A 22,778-nucleotide genomic window follows, 5' to 3' on the forward strand; every position below is an offset into this window, starting at 1 on the left:
AGGCTGGGCCATTTTGTGTCTAAAAACCATGAAAGTGATAGACCATTGTGCCCATCATTTATTATTCTTGTTTTGTCTTCACATAAAGAAACCTCCAAGATCCTCTACAACGACCATATTGTTGTAAATGTAGTTCTATCTAGTTCCATCATTCACCCTCTAATAAACTTGAATTTGTTCTATTTTAGTGTATACAATATATTTGGATGGTGAAGACTTGAGCAGTTGAAATTTCAACTAGAGATAATCCAATTCCATCATCTTGCACTTCGAAATTTTCAAGACTTCATGATTAACGATCGTAGACTTTAAAAACTTGCGATGAAAGTTTGGTCAGGGGTTTTTGTGCCATTTATTTGATGTTGATAAGAAAATATAGTCAAACACTTTATAGGAGCACTAATGATGCTCCTGTTGATTTTTGACAAAAAAAATATTAATTAAATGATATTATAATACAACTCTCGATTAACCTAGCCGGATATTTACAAAAGACTAGAATTCACTAAATATTAATAAATATTTAGGCTTGAAGATACAAATAATGGTTAGTTGAAACCAATGCTTCCTCCCCTTCAGTTGTGTTTTAGCTCTATGTTGATAACTCAAGACCATTTGGAAACCAGTAATCTCATTTCATCCATGCATCTGTAAGCAAAGTAATGTTGTGAATTATTACTGGCAAATATATGCACATCCATTAGTAAATTTTCCCAACTTCAGTTGATAACATTCGTTGCACCCCAACCACGATGATGACCCACATCTGTGCTGCTAATAACAACTTCAACATTGAGACAAAATAGGACTGGCTCCATGAGGCAAATCTGGAGGATCCAACCTAAGAAAGAGCCAAGAGGGGTTAGCCAAAGTAAGTTGTAAGGACCAAAATACTAAATCAAGTAAATGACGCATATAATGGTGCCACACAAAAGTTGTTCAGAAAACAAAGAAACGTGAAAGTATTACTGGATGAATTCCCTATTTATGAGCTATATGTCGGTTTCTTAATCTATTTCACAACTTTTTATAAAGTAAAAATTTAATAAAATTAACATTTTCATGAAAACGTATAATACATTTTAGATAAATAATAAAAACAGAAATATAATCTTATAGTCAACATTTACTTATATTTTAAAGATATGTTATACAATATAACAAAGACAACAAATGAAATGCCAATTAAAGTTTAAAAATAAAGAAATATGTTTTTGGAGGGTCCCTTCTCATATTCTTCTGTTTATACTAATGAAAAGCTGATGCAATAGGAAGATGAAAGATCAAGAGACTTATCCTAGTAAGTAGAGATAACCCAACACACTACTCCCTACTAACATGAGTAGACCTAATAACCCAACACACTTACATTAATGTTTAGACTTACGAGATTTAGTATTTGAAATCTTAGAAGGGTTAGATACTCCTCAAAACATAAACATCATGCTGGTTACACTTGCAATCGATGTGTGATCAAGAAAAAAACATTTGGACCATGGACAAATGCAAGTGACCAAATAATAGATCTAAAATACACTCTAATACCATTTTAAAGTAATAGAGCCTGCTACCTGCAAATGTCTACTAAACTTTAAATTTTAGATATCTAGTCTTGCTGGTGAAGGAGGTGTTCGGATGTAATACCCCGGAGATTAATATGGACATAATAAAATTGAACCCCAAAAAAATGTAGGTGGCAAAAGTCAAAACTCATGAACCTTAACCACCACCAGGATCAAATACCATGTTGAGGCTTAATCTTTCAGGTATGGGCTAGTGAGTGACATCTCTATCAACAATCAATTTGATTTATAAGATTTTAATTGTTTGGTGGCCCAGGCCTCTGTAATTTTATACCTCCAAAATTGGCTAGTAATGAAATTGGTTTCTCCAAAAAAATTCAGTGTTTTGATACTTGGCATTTAATAAATGTTATATTGGAATTATTGACAATAAATTTATTACTATTCAATTGGTAGCGTTGACGTATAAATATCCCAGTCAGATATTTACCGACATTGCCAAAATTAACATGTCAACACTGCTAATTCGAAGGTATCATAGTAACTGTCAGAACCAAAGTAACCTTGATTAAATGTTGGGAATAAAAAAACACTGCAACAAATTTTAAGGAACCAATTTTAGATGTACAAAAAACTTACGTGACCTTTATTTTCATATTATAATTTTATCTTTAAATTGCAGAAGCACCTAACAGAAGATACTGACATACCTAATCCTAACTATAAAATACGACTAGGCTAACAATGGCCCAAACTTCCTATGTAATCCAACAGAGTCATTGCATGCATGTACCAAAAAATAGGACTAACATTTAATGCATTACTATGAAGCCACATTAACAAACATGACATTCACGTCTCACCTTTGTTTGACCTTGATCATTCCAGTACCTATTGTAATTGGTATACCCATGATTATGGATTCACTTACTCCACCAATTGAGTCATCCCTCCCACGTACAGATGCCTGGAAAAGAATATCTGCTGTCCTCTCGAATGATGCAAGCATTAATACACTTTTGCCCATCTTTGAAATTCCAAATCTATTTATTCCGAGGATATTACCCTAGTTTGAAAAAGTAATTATATTAGCGAAAAGCAGCTTATTTAGCATCAAGGCAGATATAGTAACTTTTGTTTAATTTTCTACTGAATAATCTCCAAAGAACTCACTGTGGAAGTCATCACATCTGCTAGAAGCATCATATGCCGCGTGTCTATATTCATTCCATGTGTATCCACCATTGTATACTTTATCTCCTTAACAATACACTCTCTGGCAGCTTCAATTCCCAGAGTGTCCCGCACTTCAAGAATATGATTACTAAGAGTTCTACATCCATCAACCCCTTCCACTCCCATAACCTCTCGAAAGCCCATGCTGAGAGGGAAAATAACAATGCATGCAGATTAGGAAATCAACTTAACAAATAATAAACATCAATAGAATTGAATGCTACGAATTGCCGAGGGGGCAACCACGTATACATGCAGATCAGGAAGTAAACTTAACAATTAAAAAACTACAAAATTATTGCTTCTGAGGGATGATAGTTTTCTTTATCATTTCATCACTAATCCTTAAATGTACTGGTAAATATAACAAGAGTGTTCCTTCTTAAAACTAGCTCAAGTTCAACTTATACAATAGAACAGTCCTCTATCGAAGTTCTTTTAGTCCATAATCCACCCTATAATCACTTCATATGTGATAGTATATGTGTTAGCCCATGTTGCTAAAGGCCTGACTGCAAAGGCTGCCAACTCTACTACTAGCTAACTGTCCACTGTCTTCCAGAGACTTCAAATACAATTAGGCAGGTATCTATCAAGAAGATCTGTCACAGCTGTAGCTGTTTGTCAGTTAGAACTGTCTCAGTTTCTCATTACTTTTATGGAGCGTTAGCTAGATTCCTAACTTGTAGCATAAGCTTATAGTGCAAGATAAATACCTAAAAGTAGTATAACAGTTTGAAAGCCTTTTGAGAAGATTGGTTCAAAAAAAAATTTAAGGCTCCTAGACTGTCCAATTGCTCCAAACTGTCAGTAGATGTATATCTTCTAATATCAATGTGGATAATCTCACTAAAACATCTAGTCTCTTGGCATCTACAGGTATTAGTATCGTTTGAATAAGCAGTCTAAGTCACATTCCAGTTCAATAATAGGAAAAACTGTTCACATGTCTTTTATGTTAGTTTAGGCATGTTTTACGGAAGTTAGTTACCGTAGTTATGTTACATAAAGAAGAACCTATATTGACAGTTATTGTTAACTGAGAGTTGTTCAACTATAATAACAAAAAAGTCTGATTTGAGCAAGAGTTCACTGAGAGAAGAACTTCAAGTTACGACGTCTGTTCACAATGAATTCTCTTGTGGACATAGATTAAAGTTTGTTAAAGAAATTTTTCTCCTAGTCAAAGAAAATTTGGATGAAAAGAACTATCCCATTTAGTAAAATCGATTAGCTTGCTCATGCACACTTAGTAAAAGCTCAGATCTGTGATTAAGCAACAATATTGCTGGTCATCACTAATCTGTGTCTGAAGTTTACTTGAGCAACCCTTTGGTCCAAATTCCCAACCTCAAAAAGCCATATAATATGCATGCAAACATGTATATAAAGTAGATGAAAGGAGCATGAGTCATAAAAAACAGGATGAACTAACCCTTCTACCAGTAATTTGAACTTTTCAGCCTTGGTGATTTTATCTTCTTCTTTACTGATAACAACTCGATCAGCAGTTTTAATTCCCTGCAATTAAGAAAATAAATACAAAACTGAAAAACCACACAAAGCAAACATAATATTTCCTTCATTATGCATCATTCATGAAGTCAAAAGCAAATACCTTTACCACAACTGTTGGAAGCAAATTTTTTAGATAATGAAGCTGAAAATGCAATTTACTTCTATCGGCATCTTGGGGAACAACTCGAAGCTTTTTAATATCTAAAATCTTGATGTGCTGCATATCAACAAAAAACTTTGAATACTGTGCAGGCATAAAAAAAAAAGAGATCAACAATAACAAAATTAACTTTTCACCTCTGGCTTCAGTTTCGTCTTTTTAGTTTGTAAAATTGATTCTTTAACAGTATTAGCATCTATATTTAGATGTGCGTCCTGGATTCTTTCCATGTCAAGGGTGATAACAACTGACGCTAATCTTGAAGTCAAAACAACTTTTATACTCTTCGCAACCTATATCAATTGGCACAATTAAATTAAATGGTACACAGAAAAAAAAGCTGTCCAAAGACATTAACAAAAGAATGAAAACATGAAAATAGTCGCTTAATCAAGATATTGATACAAAAACATGATTGATACTTACAAATTAGTAAAGATAAAACTAAAAAGTGGCCCCAATGCTTTAAATAATAAATGGTTTTAAATGAATATAATTAAAAATGATTTTAAATATATCTTTAGAATATTTTAGAATCTCTTAGATTATCAATTACGATTGTTTTCTCCATATTTTCTAATTATCTCATCATTAGCATAATTAAAAGTTCGGTTAGAGGACATAACATACGTATATTCGTAATTGTATAATATTGTATTAACCACAACTTGCTAAAGATTATATCTTATCTTCATAAGGCATCTATCAAGAATTATCCTTCCCTCTTGTCATAACCAATCAACGGCAATCAGATTAAGTCACATTTTCTCCCTATTCGTGATTCCAGTCATGGTATCCAGAGCACGGTTCAACCCTAATGCATTGGTATAGCACTCCTACACCAACTCACTCAACCACTGAGATTTTACCCTCTGCTATCTCTTTTGTCAACTATGCAAATTCCTCTTCTGATCTACTAATGTTCTCACACAGCATTTCTGGACACCAAAAACTACCTTCTATGCTTGCAACAAGTCGAGTATATCATCATAGGTCGTCACCTCACCATCATCATTATTTGGTGAATTCCTTATCTTTCATATATTCTAACAACTACTACAAGACAAAATAGTAGAAGAACCTCGTACGAAAAGCATGACCAACAAAATTCAAAATGACAATATGTTGTAATTTGAGATAATATCTTAGAATCTTCCTAATTAGAAGAAATAGATACATAATCTTTTATTTTATTTTTCCTAGTTTTTCTAGTTTTCCTAGTTTCTCTATTTCCCTTTTTAGGAGAACTAGATTATTACAAATAGAGAGTATGAGAATGTATTTTTTATCATTGAGAATAATAAAATAAGTCTTATTTTCAACTAATATAATCAACTACACTGTATACACTACGGTAATTAGCTACAGAGAATTTACTGATACTCCTACACCAACTCACTCAACCACTGAGATTTTACCCTCTGCTATCTCTTTTGTCAACTATGCAAATTCCTCTTCTGATCTACTAATGTTCTCACACAGCATTTCTGGACACCAAAAACTACCTTCTATGCTTGCAACAAGTCGAGTATATCATCATAGGTCGTCACCTCACCATCATCATTATTTGGTGAATTCCTTATCTTTCATATATTCTAACAACTACTACAAGACAAAATAGTAGAAGAACCTCGTACGAAAAGCATGACCAACAAAATTCAAAATGACAATATGTTGTAATTTGAGATAATATCTTAGAATTTTCCTAATTAGAAGAAATAGATACATAATCTTTTATTTTATTTTATTTTTCCTAGTTTTTCTAGTTTTCCTAGTTTCTCTATTTTCCTTTTTAGGAGAACTAGATTATTACAAATAGAGAGTATGAGAATGTATTTTTTATCATTGAGAATAATAAAATAAGTCTTATTTTCAACTAATATAATCAACTACACTGTATACACTACGGTAATTAGCTACAGAGAATTTACTGATACTGTTGCACCTATTCACATGCAATAACAATAATCTGTAGTAAACTGATGCACTTGATAACAACAATCTGTTTGACAGGAACCCAAATATATACCACATTAATAAAGACAAAGACGGAAGAATGACATCCGAAAAAATCAATAATTAATTAATTTATGAATGAAAATAACGACATAATTGATGATCAATGAGGCTTTTTTTCCCGCAACTGCATACCTGGCCCAAATTTGTTTTTTCTATTCGACCTTTTACTATTCTTGCTGTATTTGCACTGTCATCTCTCTCAAGTATTGCCGTGATAATTGGTGTACTGATTTTCTTGTTACCATTCATTATTTCTTTGACACGTGGAACTCCAAGAGTGACGTCTAATAACAGATTAAGGGACAACAACATTCCAGACCAATCAACATAAAGCAATATTAAATAAAGTGTTTAAAAAGAATATTACTAGCAGTGATTATCAAAGTAGACAACATGGTCAAATAAAGGATACTCATGCTTGCAACTCCAGCAAAGTGGAAAGTTTTCAAAGTCATCTGGGTCCCAGGCTCTCCAATACTATGAGCTCCAGTTGCACCCACAGGAGCTCCAGCATCCATTTTTTTTGAATGATAACGAGATAGACAAATATCCAGAAAAACCTGAAAAGTAGGGTACTATGTAAATAAATACAAGCACAAATTATAAACAATAGTACATAGATTAAAGGAAGAATAATCAGACCAATAGGAAATAAACACATTCTTAGAACCACGTGTCCAGGAAGATCAGAAGAACATCACGAAAAATAAAACCAACAAAAAAGACCATTAATACCTCTAGTTGTCTCTGAGTGATCCCAGATATCCTCTGCCCAAATTTTTTCAGGATTTGGGAATTGTCATCAGTGAAAGCTTCTTCTGTTAATTTGGTACTACCTTTAATAAAGGACTGTAGAGACTCTACAAACTCTGCAGAGAAACCCACCTCTAAAACCCCTTTTTCCACTTCCCTAGACACACCAAATTCTGACAGCTTCTCTTGAACTACTTTGCACACAGTTGAGGAAGATAAAATTTCATCATCATCCTTAATGGGACATATGGCCTACAAAAAACCATAACCCAATGCAAAGACAGAAAAAACAACTTCTTCAGAATGTTAAAAAATTCCCAACAGTAACAACGAAACTAAATAAAACAACCAAGAAACTAAATAAAACAACCAAGGCCGCTTTTAAACCTTGCTTTTAAGAAACATCCGCTCAAAATTTAATGGTTTTCCATTTTTTCCTTCCATGCCTGATGGATCCATGCCATCATCTCCATAGCAAAATTGAACAATAGAACCACTGGCATTTCTTACAGTGTAATCATAATGTAAAAACAAATCCTCCATGGATTTCATTAATTGACGAGACATATATCCAGTGTCTGCAGTTTTAACCTGCAAAGACACAAGCAGAAAGAAAAATCATAAAATGAAGACCAATATTTCTAACATCCAAAGTTAATTATTGACTAACATCCAAAATTTCCATGGTTTACCACTACCAGTAGCTCTTACATACACAATAGTCAACTTTATATAATCACAGTCCAGGTAAAAACTATAATTGTGTAAAGTGGTTGTGTAACAAGAACACATTATTCCAAAATGGAGAAAATGAACATTTGTTCAAATGACTTTCCTTTGCATAGTTTTGTATCCAAGTGAAAAAACATGTAGCCTTGATTCATATGCCATTAATTAGTCTAGATATATGACTTGGTTTTAATAGTTGATACAATGGAATGAAGTTGTTAATTAAGAATATATCATGCACAATTTATTCAAATTCAGAATAAGAATCCTACTGCTGTGTCAACAAGCCCTTCTCGCCCTCCCATTGTGTGGAAGAAAAACTCAGTAGCAGACAATCCAGTGTAAAATGAATTAGCAACAAAACCTTTGGCCTGCACCAAGAGCAGCGCAGCATTATTCAATGTTAGGAAACAATTACAAGTTGCATCACATAACCAGAGCAATATTCAACAATGGAAATCTAAAACAGTGCAGAGAAGGTGATAGAATTTACAGAATTGGTTCGATATGCAATAATGATCAAAGATATGGTGAAAAATAAATGAGGAATGTGATATAAATCATAAATCACCAATCCTTACTTTATGTTGAAATAAAAGAAAAAGAGGCATAGGTTGAATCCCTAATGTGTATAGAGCACATAGGATTAAGTATTTATAAATAGGAAAATACAAAAAGATGGGCCTAAACCTGTTACATCTAACAACTTTAATAACAGAAATATCATAAACTGAATCGGGAATATCTAACACTTTATTTATGGAGAAATTGCAATCTTAATCAGGTTAGCACTACAACCTGTACCAATCATATGCAGTATTAGTATAAATGCTAATTGAAAAAGGAAACGAATGAAGAGATCATAATGAAACAAAGAAACAAAAGAAATAAGGAAACTAATCTTAAGATAATCCCATAGTTATCAAACTCAAGCGTTAACTCATACACAAGAGCAAGTTTACGTTCCCATGCCCATTGTCCATGTTTACAATGGATGATAGAGTCACAAATAGAGAGGGCAGAACATACAGCAGGGGTTTTTGCATTTAGAGGGAAATGAGGAAGACTCCGATCCAGGAACCCATTAGGTGCACGACGACCACCAACTGACTGTTGACCAACAAGAGCAACCATCTGACTGATATTAATAGGAGATCCTTTGGATCCACACTGTGACATGATCAATGGACTATTTCTCCAGTGAAGGGTTTGCATGCAAACCTGTGAAAATTACAAAGTCATTGACATGCAGACATTTATTCTGAAACACAAACAAACTATTTAGGAAAACAAATGGATACCTTCCCTGCCATATCACGCAGTCCATTTAATACCCCAGTAATCCGAGTCTCTAATGTTTGAGCAGCATCACAACCAGCTAAGAGTTCTAGTTTTCCTTTATTGAAAGCTTGAATGTGATTATCACATTTCGTATAACCTTCTAAAAGTGTTTCATCTTTCTTCTTAATCAGTATCTCTTTTGGTTGGACGTCATCAATGCCTATGGTGAACCCATGATTACCAATCCATCGCGCACTGCATCCAAGTAAAATGATCATGTTTTGTGAGGCTCCTAAACCCACCTATCCAAATGTAACATACAATACTGAAATGCATCAATTAAAAACTTTTAACAGAAGTTCTCCTTCAGCATGTTTCTCTCTTACAAGTTTCCTCTTTCCTTTGGGTGCTTACTTAAGGTACTGATGCTACCCTCCCCACAACTGCTTTCCCCTGCTGAATCAATTTGATTTTACAAAGGCAAATAAAGACAGCAGAGCTCAAGCTCGCTTTGGTCCACATACACTCTTCCAAGGTTACTTGAAAAGCATATTTTTAAGTTCCAAACAGGAACTTTAAGAAAGTGCTTTAAATTCCAGTATGCGTTTATTCTAATTCTAATTCAAAACATTTCACACATAATTGATGTAAGACAGACATCACTATTACCACCCATAAAGCAAACAAATTTACCTAAATTTAGCTACACGATTCATGCAAGACCCAGCTGCATGTGCTTTATAGTCTCTCAGCAGCACAGAGAACAGTCCATCCTTATTGCCATTTCCTGAACTCCATGCAAAACAAAGCAGGACATGAACAATATTGCAAAAACTGCAAAAATTTGTAAAACAACTGTTTTATAACAAACTAGGTGCATGTGAAGATGTTAAAAGTAAACTAGACTGCGAATCCAGACATTTTTAAAGAACCACTGCTGTATTATTAAAGGTGAGTCAACTCAAATTATCAGATCTAGGAAAAAAGAGATAATTGGAAGCATATAAAGGAGTTTATGCAGCTATGACTTCTCCAATTTCCCACATCTATTCTATATAAAATTATTTCCTAGTCAATCTGCACAGTAGTGCATGGAAAATGAGAGACAAGTTGCCTATTGCTTTATTTCCGTCTTAATGGCCAATAAACAGTTGAATAAACTGTAAAAAAGCCCCAACATTTAGTGTTGATAATGATGATTTCTGCCATTACGAATATAGTAGAGATTTGGCATAATAGGAATAGAATTAAGCTTGACGGAAGCAGAATCAATACAGCATATCAAAAGCAGAATTTTCATTCTTCTAATTCTTCTTTGGATACAGGTAACATGCGTTCTACTATTCATGAATCTGAAATTATTAAGCCATGTTTGGCTGTTTGCAGGCCAAGGAAACAAGGTAAGATTATTCAAGTGGATTGGACTTCTCCAGAAATAGGATGGATCAAATGCAATACGGGGTGGAGCACACTCTGACATAGACATAAATCAACTTGTGGTGGTATCTTTAGCAATTCAGAAGCTGAAATTATGGGCTGCTTTTTCAGTACCTTTATAGGTACAGTATACCTTTGAAGCAGATTACACATGCTATTGAGATTACTGTGAAAAAAGGATGGAGAGCTCTTTAGATTGAGATTGGTTAGTTGCTTACTATGATATCATTTTATGATAGTCCTTTGAGACTTGAAAGTAATAGATGGCTTAATGTTTTAGAGTCCATCAAAAGTATATATTTCAAATTTACTTATATTTTCAGGGAGTAAAATATATTTTCTGGGAGAAAAATATGTGCACTGATGATTTAGTAGCTTATAGTTTGAGATCTCCAGTTTTTTCTTGGTGTTATCAATACGAATTTTGTTAGGATAATTGTGATCTTCCGCACTTTCATTTCTCTTAATGGGTTGGATTTCCTCCCAACCCCCACTTTTTATTTCTTTTCCCTTTAATAATATTTCTAAGAATGTTGCATATGGTTGATACAAGTTGTAGAGCTAACCTAGACAGGTTAGCAACTTCTATATTGATGATGCTATGGCATTATGTCCTATGATTTAAAAAATATAATCTTCTTGAACATAAAAGTCTATAAAACGAAAGAAACAAGGCAAATTAATGGTAACTAACCTAAAGTAACCTTTCCAATTTGGCCTGAGATCAACTCAGTATTACGAAAATAAACAAACCCATCATTTGGGCACAATGTTTTCAATTCTCTTTTCTTGTCATCAAGCTTTGTGTACGTTTTCTCCTTAACAGTAAGATTCACATAGACTTTTACATTTGCATGTGGGCGCAGTAGAAGGCTAAATAACTGCTTCCCACTCCAAAGTTCAATGGGCTGCAAAGAATAATGACAGTAAGATGATATATAAAGTGACAGTATAAATTAGTAAAATGAATGTCTCGTTGTGATAAATAAAATTTCAGCCAGCTATAACTGGCTATTTTTCCACATAACACATCTCTTGCAGAAAATTATTTTGGAAAAAAAGTCAATTATTAAAAGTAGATCTCCTTCCACTAACATAGCTTCGAGATAGGGCGTTCTTGACACTTATTCATTTAAACAGAATTTTAACAATCATTACATAAATCAACCATTAGAATGAAACTTTGATTGAGGTAATCAACAAGTCTATTGAATTTCATACAACTTAAAATAGTCAGACATTTCACCTTTTTATTTTAAGGAAAGTTATGAATTTTTTTTTTCGGGTGATCTCTTTAAAAGTTGTATACCACATAATGAAGATATCAAATTATTCAACAATTCTAATTGTTAAATTTTCATATTACAGAAAGTTATTCAAAGGCCTGAGAAGTAGATAACTTTCTTTCATACATATTAATAAAATGGCTAAACATACTAGTGAATTTAGTGCATGTCACAACTATAAGGTCCAGTCTCACCTTAACAATTGCGGGAGTTGGCAAATCAATAGGATCCAAGCCATCACCTAAGTAAGAGCAAATATTTGTAAAAACAGAACGGTCATAAAACGTATCTTTTCTGGTTATGAGAAAGGAAGAGGTTAAAAAGTCTTGAGTAGAGGCGACCAGAATCTCGCCATTTTTTGGTGTGCATAAATTGTTTTGCACCTGAAAACAAAAAAAAATAGTAACAAAGTAACAGTTAACCCCATTTGAGCCAAAATATTGTAAATATCATACTTTTGAAAATTGATATCATTTTCTGTACCAGTCTGAGACTACCAAGCCAGCAAACCAGTACGGAAATGGTTCAAAATCGATAATTTACAAAAAGAAAAAATAAGATTACTTTTTAATTTAGATAAGTAAAAGAAGACATGTTTAGTAAAGTTTACAAATTAGCATAAATTGTTTTATCTTTGAGATTAGCTTAAATTATTTTATCTTTGAAAGATGAAATTTGCACTTATATATTATTATTTGGTCATATCACAATCCATGTAAAATCTCCAACATATTCCTTCAGACCATGACTGACATGGATTAGGAAGTTGTAAGTGATCCAATAACAACTCGATAGAAGGTGGCATGATACTTTGGCCATATTCTAATGAGATGTGGGATGACCAATCCAGGTCTCACACCAGAGACATGTGGTTATAGCCTGATAGTGGGTGGCATTGTACACCTAACAAACCCCACTACAATATTATTAGAAAGAGAATTTTAAGTCTAACTCAATTTCATAAAATCAACTTATAAAGTAAGATTTATATCCGATGGTATACTCTATTTTAGTAATCTCTAGAGGATATGGGATCTCAAACATTACCTATTATTATCAATTTTTAATTATACTAAATACAATTTAGTCGTTTATATTAATTTACATTTTTATATCTTAAATTCTTACAATTTGTTTATATTATATTAATTTGTCATTTCGGTTTTTATTCAACATTTGTTACTGCTAATTGACATTGATTAAAATATTTCATTAAGATTTAAACATTAGCATGATATATTTGATTTAAATTTCTTGGTTTATTTTGAATGTTAAAGAGTTTATGCAATTGTGCTTCTGTTTTAGTTTTAAGTCTTATAAAGTTATGATATTATATTTATTTAATAATATTTTAATTAGTATTTTATTAATATAGATTCGATTACAGTTTAATCACAATTGAACCATTAAAGCTTAAAACATTCTCTTGACCAATCCAGTTCAGAAACATTAATAAATAAGAAATGTTCTGTATGTATGTTGTCCAGATACAACAATTAGGGTAACTGTTATTCTTTGTATTCATCAAGTATCATAACAGCCTCTGGTATGCAATTCATTCCCACACATGAAATTCAACACGTCTCTAGATTTCCCTCAACTGCCTACGTATTTCATTCCATTAAAACAAGTAAGAAGTACACAGAAAATACAGCAGAAACCATGAAAGAAAAAACATAGTGGAAGGATTCACACAAAGGATACATAGAAATGAAAGGCCCACAAAAGAAATTGCTCAGTGCAAAGCCAAGGATTCACCACAGAATTTTTTTAACAAAAATAACTTGGACCAAAAAACATTATATATTGTCAAAATGCAGATAATGAGATTTGGTGATTTTTACCCCCATCAACAAAATAGCCTCTGTCCGAGCCTCCTCAGTTTGTGGGACGTGTAAGTTCATCTCGTCACCATCAAAGTCAGCATTATATGGGTTACATACAGATTCATTGAATCTTAAAGTTCTCCAAGGCATAATCCTTGCCTGCATGAAAATTAAAGATTAATGCAATTGGATCCAAATCTGTCATGATTCTACATTTCAATCTTAAATTACCCTGTGACACATTATAGACATCCGATGTAAGCTTGGTTGTCTATTGAAAAGAACAATGTCTCCATCTTCTAAATGGCGATCAACAATATCACCAATCCTCAACTCATCTGCAGCACGCTTCCTACAAAGAACTTTTAAGGACCTACAAAATAACAATATGCTCTTTATCATTGTCAAAGAAATAAAATTGGCTTGAGAACTCCAAAAACCAAAAATTAAATAACACAAACTACAAACCATGAGTGACCTCCATCACGTCTAAGCATTCTTGCACCGGGATACTTATCAGGACCATTTCTCACACATCGTCTCAACTTCTGTATGTTATGGTGTGTAACACGCTCAGGATAAGTTAATATATGAGCCATAAGGATGGGTATTGCAACCTAGAGCAAATGAGAAAGTTAAGAGGCATATATATGAACCTAGGAAAAAGAGGTAACTTCCTTATGTAATTGTTTCCATGGGAAACATAATGACAGCAATTAATATCTTCCAAAACATATTTGTGTTATATACATGTATATCCTAGTTTATGTCTTATGATCTAAAGGATAGAAAGTACTTAAACATAATTGCTGGCAGGGTTTAATGCCTAACCTCAGAAATCTTCAGATTAGGATCTGGAGAAATAACTGTTCTGCCTGTATATTCAACACGTTTTCCAGACAAGTTGCCACGGAAACGTCCATGCTTACCTTTCAAGCGCTGAACAAAACCAGCCAATTGCTTGGTTGATTGCATATAGAATGGTATCCCTCGAACTTCACTATTTATGAATTGAGCAACTTCCATTTGAAGGATATCCCAACCATCCTAAACCAAAATCACCAACAGTATCACACCACCATTACATCATGGAACCAAAACAAATAATAATCTCATCATATAAGAACAACATAGAAGAGAGCAAACAAATGTAATAATACCAGGCAAACAACAATCAGCATCTAGAATGTACACAATTGGAAAAACATTCTACCAAGAATAAATTCCATAGCATAATATATATATTATATATATATATATATATATATATGGGAAAACCTATTTGTTTATATATGAAATTCAAAGATTAAAAAAATATGATCACTCAAGATGCCCTACTATACCAGAAGCTTGGATGAAACACTTGATTCTTGTAATTCCTGGCGCAAAACAGCATTTGCTTGGATTATGTTCTTTAGCCTTTCAGTTATGTCATTTTCATTGCTACAACAAACGAAGACAGAAACCATAAGATTTAGTTATTATCATTTTCTGTAAAAGATGAGTTGAGGAAATATCTGGAATTGTCCTGAAACAAAGGAGAGGTAAAATAAATCATAGAAATACAAGTTTCATTTCATTAGAGCTCTCTAGTCCCTCAAAATATGCACAAAAGTAAAGCCTCGTGTTACTTAAGGGGAGAAAGTACAAAATATAGCCAAACAGGCATTACCTCAGTGATTCATCCATTACAACTGAAGGTCGAATAGCTATAGGTGGCACAATAATGTTTGTTATTATAAGTTTCTCTGGTCTTTCAGCAACATAAAGTAATTCACAGTCCTACAACCAAATGTAACAAAAATGTTCAATTTGTGAGAAAAATATACCTCTTCATAGCATTCATAACGTCCACTAAAACACAAATTTCTTAAAATGAAATGGTCAAGGAGTTAGAAAAATCAAACCCAAAAAGATACATATAAATATAAATGTTCACCTCGTCAAGCATCTTTTTAAACAGCGAAAGAACTTGGAAAGGATTAAGAATTCTATTAGACACATTGGTTGTTGCCCTAGAGTCTTTTATCCGAGAAAGTGTGGATTCGAGCTCTTCAACAATATTATTGTTACATTTTGAACAATCATGCATGATAGTTAGTGAAGCCGGAAGCTTCTTCACTGAACCTGTATAACAATAGTCATCACAAATACCATCTCAGATACATGAAAAATGCATATATTAACATGCATTATGCAAGGGAATCATATATAGTCCACTTAAAATGGTTATGTGACAGCAAAAAATGGTTTTATTCATGCCAACTGTATTGATAATCAGTTCAACAAAATGGGGGTCTTGAAACTGCAATAGAAGTTTACCAACAGTTGAGGCTGTGTTAGTTAAGACTGAACCATTCCAAATTTTTCATATAATAAAAGACTAATAAAGCACCAAAAAGAAATTGCATTATTAGAACATAAAAAAGATAGTTGTTTGAATCTGGTAAATATGTTAGAATCCTAAAATATCATTATTTTTTAGAAACCATGTTCGTTCTATGGTTGTTGTATTTTTTTCACTGTCACAGTTAACCGTTGGCAACATCACTATTCAACACGGCAACTTTCCGGCAAACCTTTACCAGCCACCACCATTACCAGCATCACCAATTGTTAGCTGTCTAGACATCTCATTCACAGTAACTGTAGTAAGTCAGTTCCTCAACCCTTCACTGCAATGACTCGCATTGTTTACCTTATTTTCCAGCTACCAGCATCACCTTGCCATGCTACGAATTACCTTATTGTTAGCTGTCTAGATATCACGTTCGCAGTATATGTTTGCAGTATATGTAGTAAGTCAGTTCCTCAACTCTTCAAAGCAATGACTCGCATTGTTTACTATACATCAAAGGAGCTCCAAGAAAGGTTGTTTCCTATGAAAAAAAGGACACACTCCAGTTGTGGGGTATTCTGATGTAGAGAGAGCAGCCTCCCCATAGATTGAAGGCTCATCTCTGGTTTTTGTATAACAGAGATAGTCTTGTTTCTTGGAAAAGCAAGAAACAAGATATTGTAGTCAGGTCTAATGCATAGCAGAGTATCAAGTATGGTTGTAGCCAGTCAGGAGCTTACATTTGCTCAACCAGATTGGGAAGATTACACGGTTATAAATTATAAGTGACAATCAGGCCACCAAGTATATTGTCTTAAATTCAGTATTTTATGAAATAATTAAGCATATTGAAGTTGATTGTCAATATGTCAAAGAGAAAGTCATTTCCAGAAAAATATCTACTAGCACTATCAATTCCTATAATCAACTAGAAAATATATTCATGAAGTCACTAAGGAGCCCACAGATTAACTACATATGTCACAATATCGGTGTATATGACCTATATGCTCTAACTTGAGGAGAAGTATTAGAATCTTGAAAATATGTTAGAATCCAATAAATATAGTAACTGATGATATTAGGATCAATTAGATTGATTTTACATTTCTGTTATCATCCTGAAATAGGGAAAATGAATATTCTGTAGTTATGTTCTTTCTCATATAAATTGAATAGTCTTATTGTTGTCTAAACAAAAAATTTAACATATGCTTTCTCGGTTTCTCTCTTCTCAACATTAGTGATTAAAAATATAGTTCATCATAGGTTTTGTACACCTTTTGCTGTACTTTAAAGTGTCAACAAAGATTCAAAGGGTACATGATAGGCAATAAAAAATGTATGAGCTTATTTATATCTAAGAAAAAAACAGCAACAGAAAAAATAAAATAAAAATTTACTAAGATTCAAATTACCATATCCTTGGATATTAAATTAAAACCAAAAAATGTGGAAGCAATTATGTTTTTACCATTCAGAAATCAAGTCACCAAGTACAGTCTTTAAACAAATTCAAATAATAAATTTGTTGATTGAATTAATCATAAAGAAACTAACCGTTGATATATCCGCATCTAGGGCAATTCACAACTTTGCTACAATCTTTAATTACATGAACTTTCACAAAATCAATCTTATCCAGCTCACTCTTTTTGGTACTTCTCATTTTCTTCAAATGCTTTTTACGGGTATCTTCGTCAAGGAGAATCCGAGCACAGCCCTGGTAAAGTAGAATGTCAATTGGTATGACATTGTAAAGAGACTTTTATGCACCAACATAAATTTTGAATGTATTACAACCACTTTATTCTTTTGCTTTTTGTAGATGCAGAAAAAATACTTTTTTTCAGACAGAACACACAGTTTCGACTAGTCACTATTTTTCTTATAAGTTGATGAAAGTGAAGATCAAAAAGGCCTATTAAGCCAACCAAAACTTAAATTGGGCTCAGAAGAGAAAAACTTGCATTTACAAAGAGAATGGATATATTAAGTTTGAGTTGTTTTCTTGCTGCAAATGAGGCTCAAATCTCAAGTTTTGGGGAGAACAAATTCACTTAATGTCAAGTGAATGACCATCACACAAAAGACCTGACAGTGCTTAGAGTGAGATAGGAGCAATGAATTGAATATAAAAAAAAATACGGAAGAAAGAATGAATCTTTATCACATTCACTCACTTAGAAAAAAATATCCCTGCTGCCATAGAAGATACAAGAATGTGTTACTGCAATTCAAAAGCCTGATCTCTCCCTTACACCCCAATAATATTTGTGTACATCCCCCATCCCAATTGCTTCCTATATTCTCATCATGATGGTTATTACGATTGAGATTCTCTTGCAGTTCATTAAACCTTCTCTTAGCTTCTTGACTATCTTCCACAAGTCTCTTCATCAGAATCTCAAAACACCTCTCTAAATTTCAACTCTCGAGTGAACCATGAAAAGCCACCCATATTTGTTTACTATGAATATCAGTGTAAGGAATATATATTGAATACAAAAGAAGGCATAGAAGAAAGAACGGATCTCTATTATATCCACTAGGTTAGGAACAAAATATCCCTACTGCAATAAAAGATACAAGAATATGTTACAGGAATTTGAGATCCTGATCCCTCCATACAATCCAATAATATTTACATCTGTCCCTATCCTATTTCTCCTCCTCCTTATTCTTGTATACAACTGATTTTACTCCTTAATGCACTTTGGACCTCTTCTTATATAAACTCTCCTTATTGGAGGTTTGTTACTAACAGAAACTTAACATTACTTGAAAACGTCATCTCCTAAAGCTAATCATTCCGAAATTATGCCATCCATATATGCATTATATATAAGTAGTAACTATAAGTCCATTTAAATGAGATATAAAACAAGAGATGTGCTGACTATTAAGGAAAACCAAAATCCAGAGAGCACATATGAAACATTTGGATACCTTACAAATGCACTTCAGTATTTCCACAATGCTACTTAAATATCCAACATTGAAAACAGGAAGGGCAAGGTTTAAGTATCCATAGTGTCCTGGGCAGTCATGAAAATTCCCATGGCATGTAGCACAGCCAAGACTCTTATTAGCAGGACCCTGAATTACGCAAAAAAATAAAAGGTATTTAGCATTTTGTGCATGAAAAGAGCAAAAACATGAGCAGTAGGGCAGAATATATATATACACACACGTACATAGATGATGATAAACAGCTTGAAAGTCCTAAAAAGTAATATCACCCAAACCCAACTGACTATTACGGCAACCTGAATTCTTCAACATATTCTAGGAAAAGGTCTGCTGATACCTCTTCTCATAGAGGCTTAAAGGCAAGACTTCTTAACAATCAAAAGCAATTAAATAGATTTTTGTTGGTCACTAATCAATATCAGTATTTAAGAAACTGTAGGAAATAACATCAAAAGAGAGAAGGAAAAATAAAAATACATATGCATTAAAGCAGAACTAAAAAGACATTTTCCAAATCCAAACTACACACCAACATTCAAGACCTAATCCATAGGATTCTAGCAATTTCCATAAATTTAAGGTGTAAAACACTAAAACGTGTAAGTAGAAAGTAAACTAGCAGTGAAAAATCATTTAGTCCAGTTTAAGAAGTTCATAATATTCACATTATGTGTGTGTCTCCCCTGTGAAACAAGATAGAATGCAGTGGAAACATACAAGCTATCAAAGATAATTTGAGAGCAAATAAGAACAGCATTGTCAAAACAAGCAAGATAAATCAAACATATGCATTATAAATGAAAATGTCTGAAAACAATCTAAAATGTCAAGAGACGAAAGAAATATTTGTCATACAAAGTTAACTATAAAAGTCATAGATAAGCCCATGTTCAATTACTCATAATCCATAAAATCACACATCCAAATTAAATTGGCAATTTCCTCGTCCACATAACCTAGACAATAAGAAAATAAACCACTACAGGGAAACTTCCAAAACCAAATATTCCAATGTTGCATCTGCCATCACACAATAACAACAAACAGGGAAAAAAATTAATTTCATCACAGTTGAAAATTCTAAACAGTTTCAAATTAGACCCGGAACACAAGGACTAATTTTACATTCTATGTTACAACTAAAGTAGCATGATGATCATATCAAAATCTAAAAAATGCAAAAAGAAAATCAAGCACAAGCATCAACAGAATTGAAGGTGAAAATGTCCAAAAGGGAATTAAAGGGTACCATGCGAGGATCCAACAAGCCACCATGGATAGGTTTCTTAAAGGAATCATAGTAGGATCCTTTCCACACTTGAACTTCACCAAGTTTGCTTATGTCCGAATCTGATAACGTGGAGAACATCATGTTCTTTCTGCAATAAAGAAAGAACAAAATAATAACAATCTCTTTTCAACAATCAAATGTATTGTATGATGATAAGCAAGCACAAGTCAAAGCTCACATCTTCCGAGGCCCTGCATCCTCCATGAAAGGTTCCTTCGTAAAGGTTATGCCTTCAGTTCTCCCCCTATTCATGTCTTCTGTCTTTGGCGGACAACACAGCGAAAGGTCTACAATTTGAAATTAAAAAAAAAAAAACACTTTGTTTGTTTATTACGAACCTATGTGATGCACTTCAGAAACTAAAACTGTTATATTTATCAAAAAAATGAGTTCCGGAAAAGTTCACCGGAGAAGGGCGGAGAGTGTTAGAGTTTTGAAGGTTGAAAACCTAAATTACAGCATCATAACTAGCATCATAACTGTCATGAAGAATGCTAAAAAATAAAAAGGCACTGCAATCCATCAACCACATTTGTCTCCTTACACCAAAGATCGCCCACAAAGGAAGATAAAAAAAAAATAAGTAAACAACCTAACCTTAGAGAGAGAACGATTACAGCGCGCAGCGGAGGATGATTGGAGGAGCAGCGACCGCGACGCGCAGGAGCAGCGACGAGACGAACGCGACGACAACAATGACGAAAAAGAAGCTCTGTGTGCAGTGGACGAAGACGAAGCTCTGTGTGCAGTGTCGGCGAAGACCAAGCTCTGTGTGTAGTGTGAGAAAAAAAGAAGCTCTGTGTGTAGTGTGAGGGGCGTTATTTCTCCAAACAAATAACATGAAAACCTCTGCAAACTTCGAGAAGAAACAAGGTAAAACTTCCAAAACGAACTAACATTATGAGTTAACAGAGAATCAATGGTTGAGATTGGGTTGGGTTTGAAAGTAGGAGAGAAGGTTTATAAAATGTATAACTTTTGCGCTCTGTTCCAAAACATAGGGTTCCCAATTGAATCACCTTGGGCCTAATTTCTACTCTACTGTTTCATTTATTAGGAAAAATAGAAACAAATTAAATCAATTTTACAATTTCTGTAGATCATACAGATATTCTTATGACTGAGATTATGTTGTTCAAATAATGTAATATACATAGTCCAGCTCAAAATTTACTTAAATATCTATATCTATTAATAAAGAAATTGTTTTTATTCAATGCATTTGTTTTATATATTTTATTATCAATTTTATTCTTGTTTATATTTAAATTTATGCATATAAAGATTCTCTTTTTTACCATATTTTCAAATTTTTTAAATATTTTTTTAAAATTAAAATAATTATTTTATCTTTCGTTAAATTTAATCATTTTTTTATTTGATCGTTTTTTGAAACTTAATATTTTTTAATTGTAAAATTACCTCTATAAAATAAATAAAATTATTTACCATGAAATTATAAAAACATTTATATCTATACAAAAATTCTTCTTTGATGTTCGTATTTGTTTTTCAAATTTATCTCTTAAATAAATGTTTTCTTAAATTAAAAATTATTTTATTAATTTTATAGTTTCTTAAAATTTAACTATTTTCTTAAACTTAATTATTTTTTTAGCTGTAAAAATACTTATAAAATAAATAAAAATGATTCACAATAAAATTATAAAAATCATTTATATTTAATTTCATAATAATAATTTATTATGTTATAAACATGCAACATGTGTTTTCCCTCGTTTATTAAAAAATAGCTTTTATGATTACTTTTTAAAAGTATATTTTCTCTAAATTGAATAATATGTTTTATTTTAATAATAATAAGAAAAATACTACTTTTTAATTATTCTAAAATAAAAGTGGACAATCTCCACTAGGATAATTAAAGCCAATACAATTATATATCTGTTTATTCTCATTTCTCAAAAAATAAACTATTTTTAACTTTTTTTTCATTGACATTATGTACAGAATATTCCAAATATGACAACTAAAAATTTGTTATAAATATTAAAAAGTCTAGAAAATTATAACTAATCATCAAGATACAACTTTTCTTAATTAAAAAAAGTAACAACTCAAGGACGACGTAAATTAGTTTAGTTAGACCTAAGCTGGATGTGCCTTGCAGCTTTGAAAATGTAAAATGGTTTGAGAAAAATGAATTATTTTCGCCTTTCCTTTATACAATTGTTGGGGGAAGGATTGAGTAAGTTAATGGATTAAGTAAGTTAATGCAGGAAAAATGTTGATGTCGATCATCATGCTTACATGCAAGGCAATGTGTGGACAAATCAATGGTTTGGGATGATCCTTACATAAAGTAGCATAATTTTGATTGTAATTTCACTTTGATGTTGTTGGAATTTTTTAACTTTTAATAAAATGAAGAGATTGATCGTAATAAA

At 32.6% G+C, this 22,778-nt stretch overlaps 1 protein-coding gene across 1 annotated transcript; it reads right to left on the bottom strand.

The window, feature by feature from the left end:
* Positions 1–328: 328 nt before the first annotated feature.
* Positions 329–21,343, bottom strand: NRPC1 (nuclear RNA polymerase C1). The gene is made up of 28 exons (XM_047320535.2): positions 20,968–21,343; positions 20,549–20,657; positions 20,329–20,458; positions 19,056–19,205; positions 17,667–17,829; positions 15,708–15,895; positions 15,441–15,550; positions 15,112–15,211; positions 14,600–14,815; positions 14,237–14,385; positions 14,000–14,141; positions 13,787–13,927; positions 12,137–12,325; positions 11,351–11,564; positions 9,913–10,006; positions 9,240–9,474; positions 8,968–9,159; positions 8,211–8,309; positions 7,597–7,800; positions 7,192–7,461; positions 6,869–7,016; positions 6,589–6,740; positions 4,575–4,730; positions 4,378–4,494; positions 4,195–4,280; positions 2,697–2,904; positions 2,387–2,589; positions 329–841 (listed from the first exon to the last, which is right to left on the bottom strand). The coding sequence occupies exons 2-28, from the start codon at positions 20,620–20,622 to the stop codon at positions 787–789; spliced, it is 4,185 nt and encodes a 1,394-aa protein (XP_047176491.1). The 5' UTR covers positions 20,623–20,657; positions 20,968–21,343; the 3' UTR covers positions 329–786.
* Between the last annotated feature and the right edge of the window lie 1,435 nt (positions 21,344–22,778).

Source organism: Vigna umbellata, chromosome 3 (genome assembly GCF_029865625.1).
Source record: "Vigna umbellata cultivar VRB3 chromosome 3, Vumbellata_1.0, whole genome shotgun sequence".
Lineage (NCBI taxonomy): Eukaryota > Viridiplantae > Streptophyta > Magnoliopsida > Fabales > Fabaceae > Vigna > Vigna umbellata.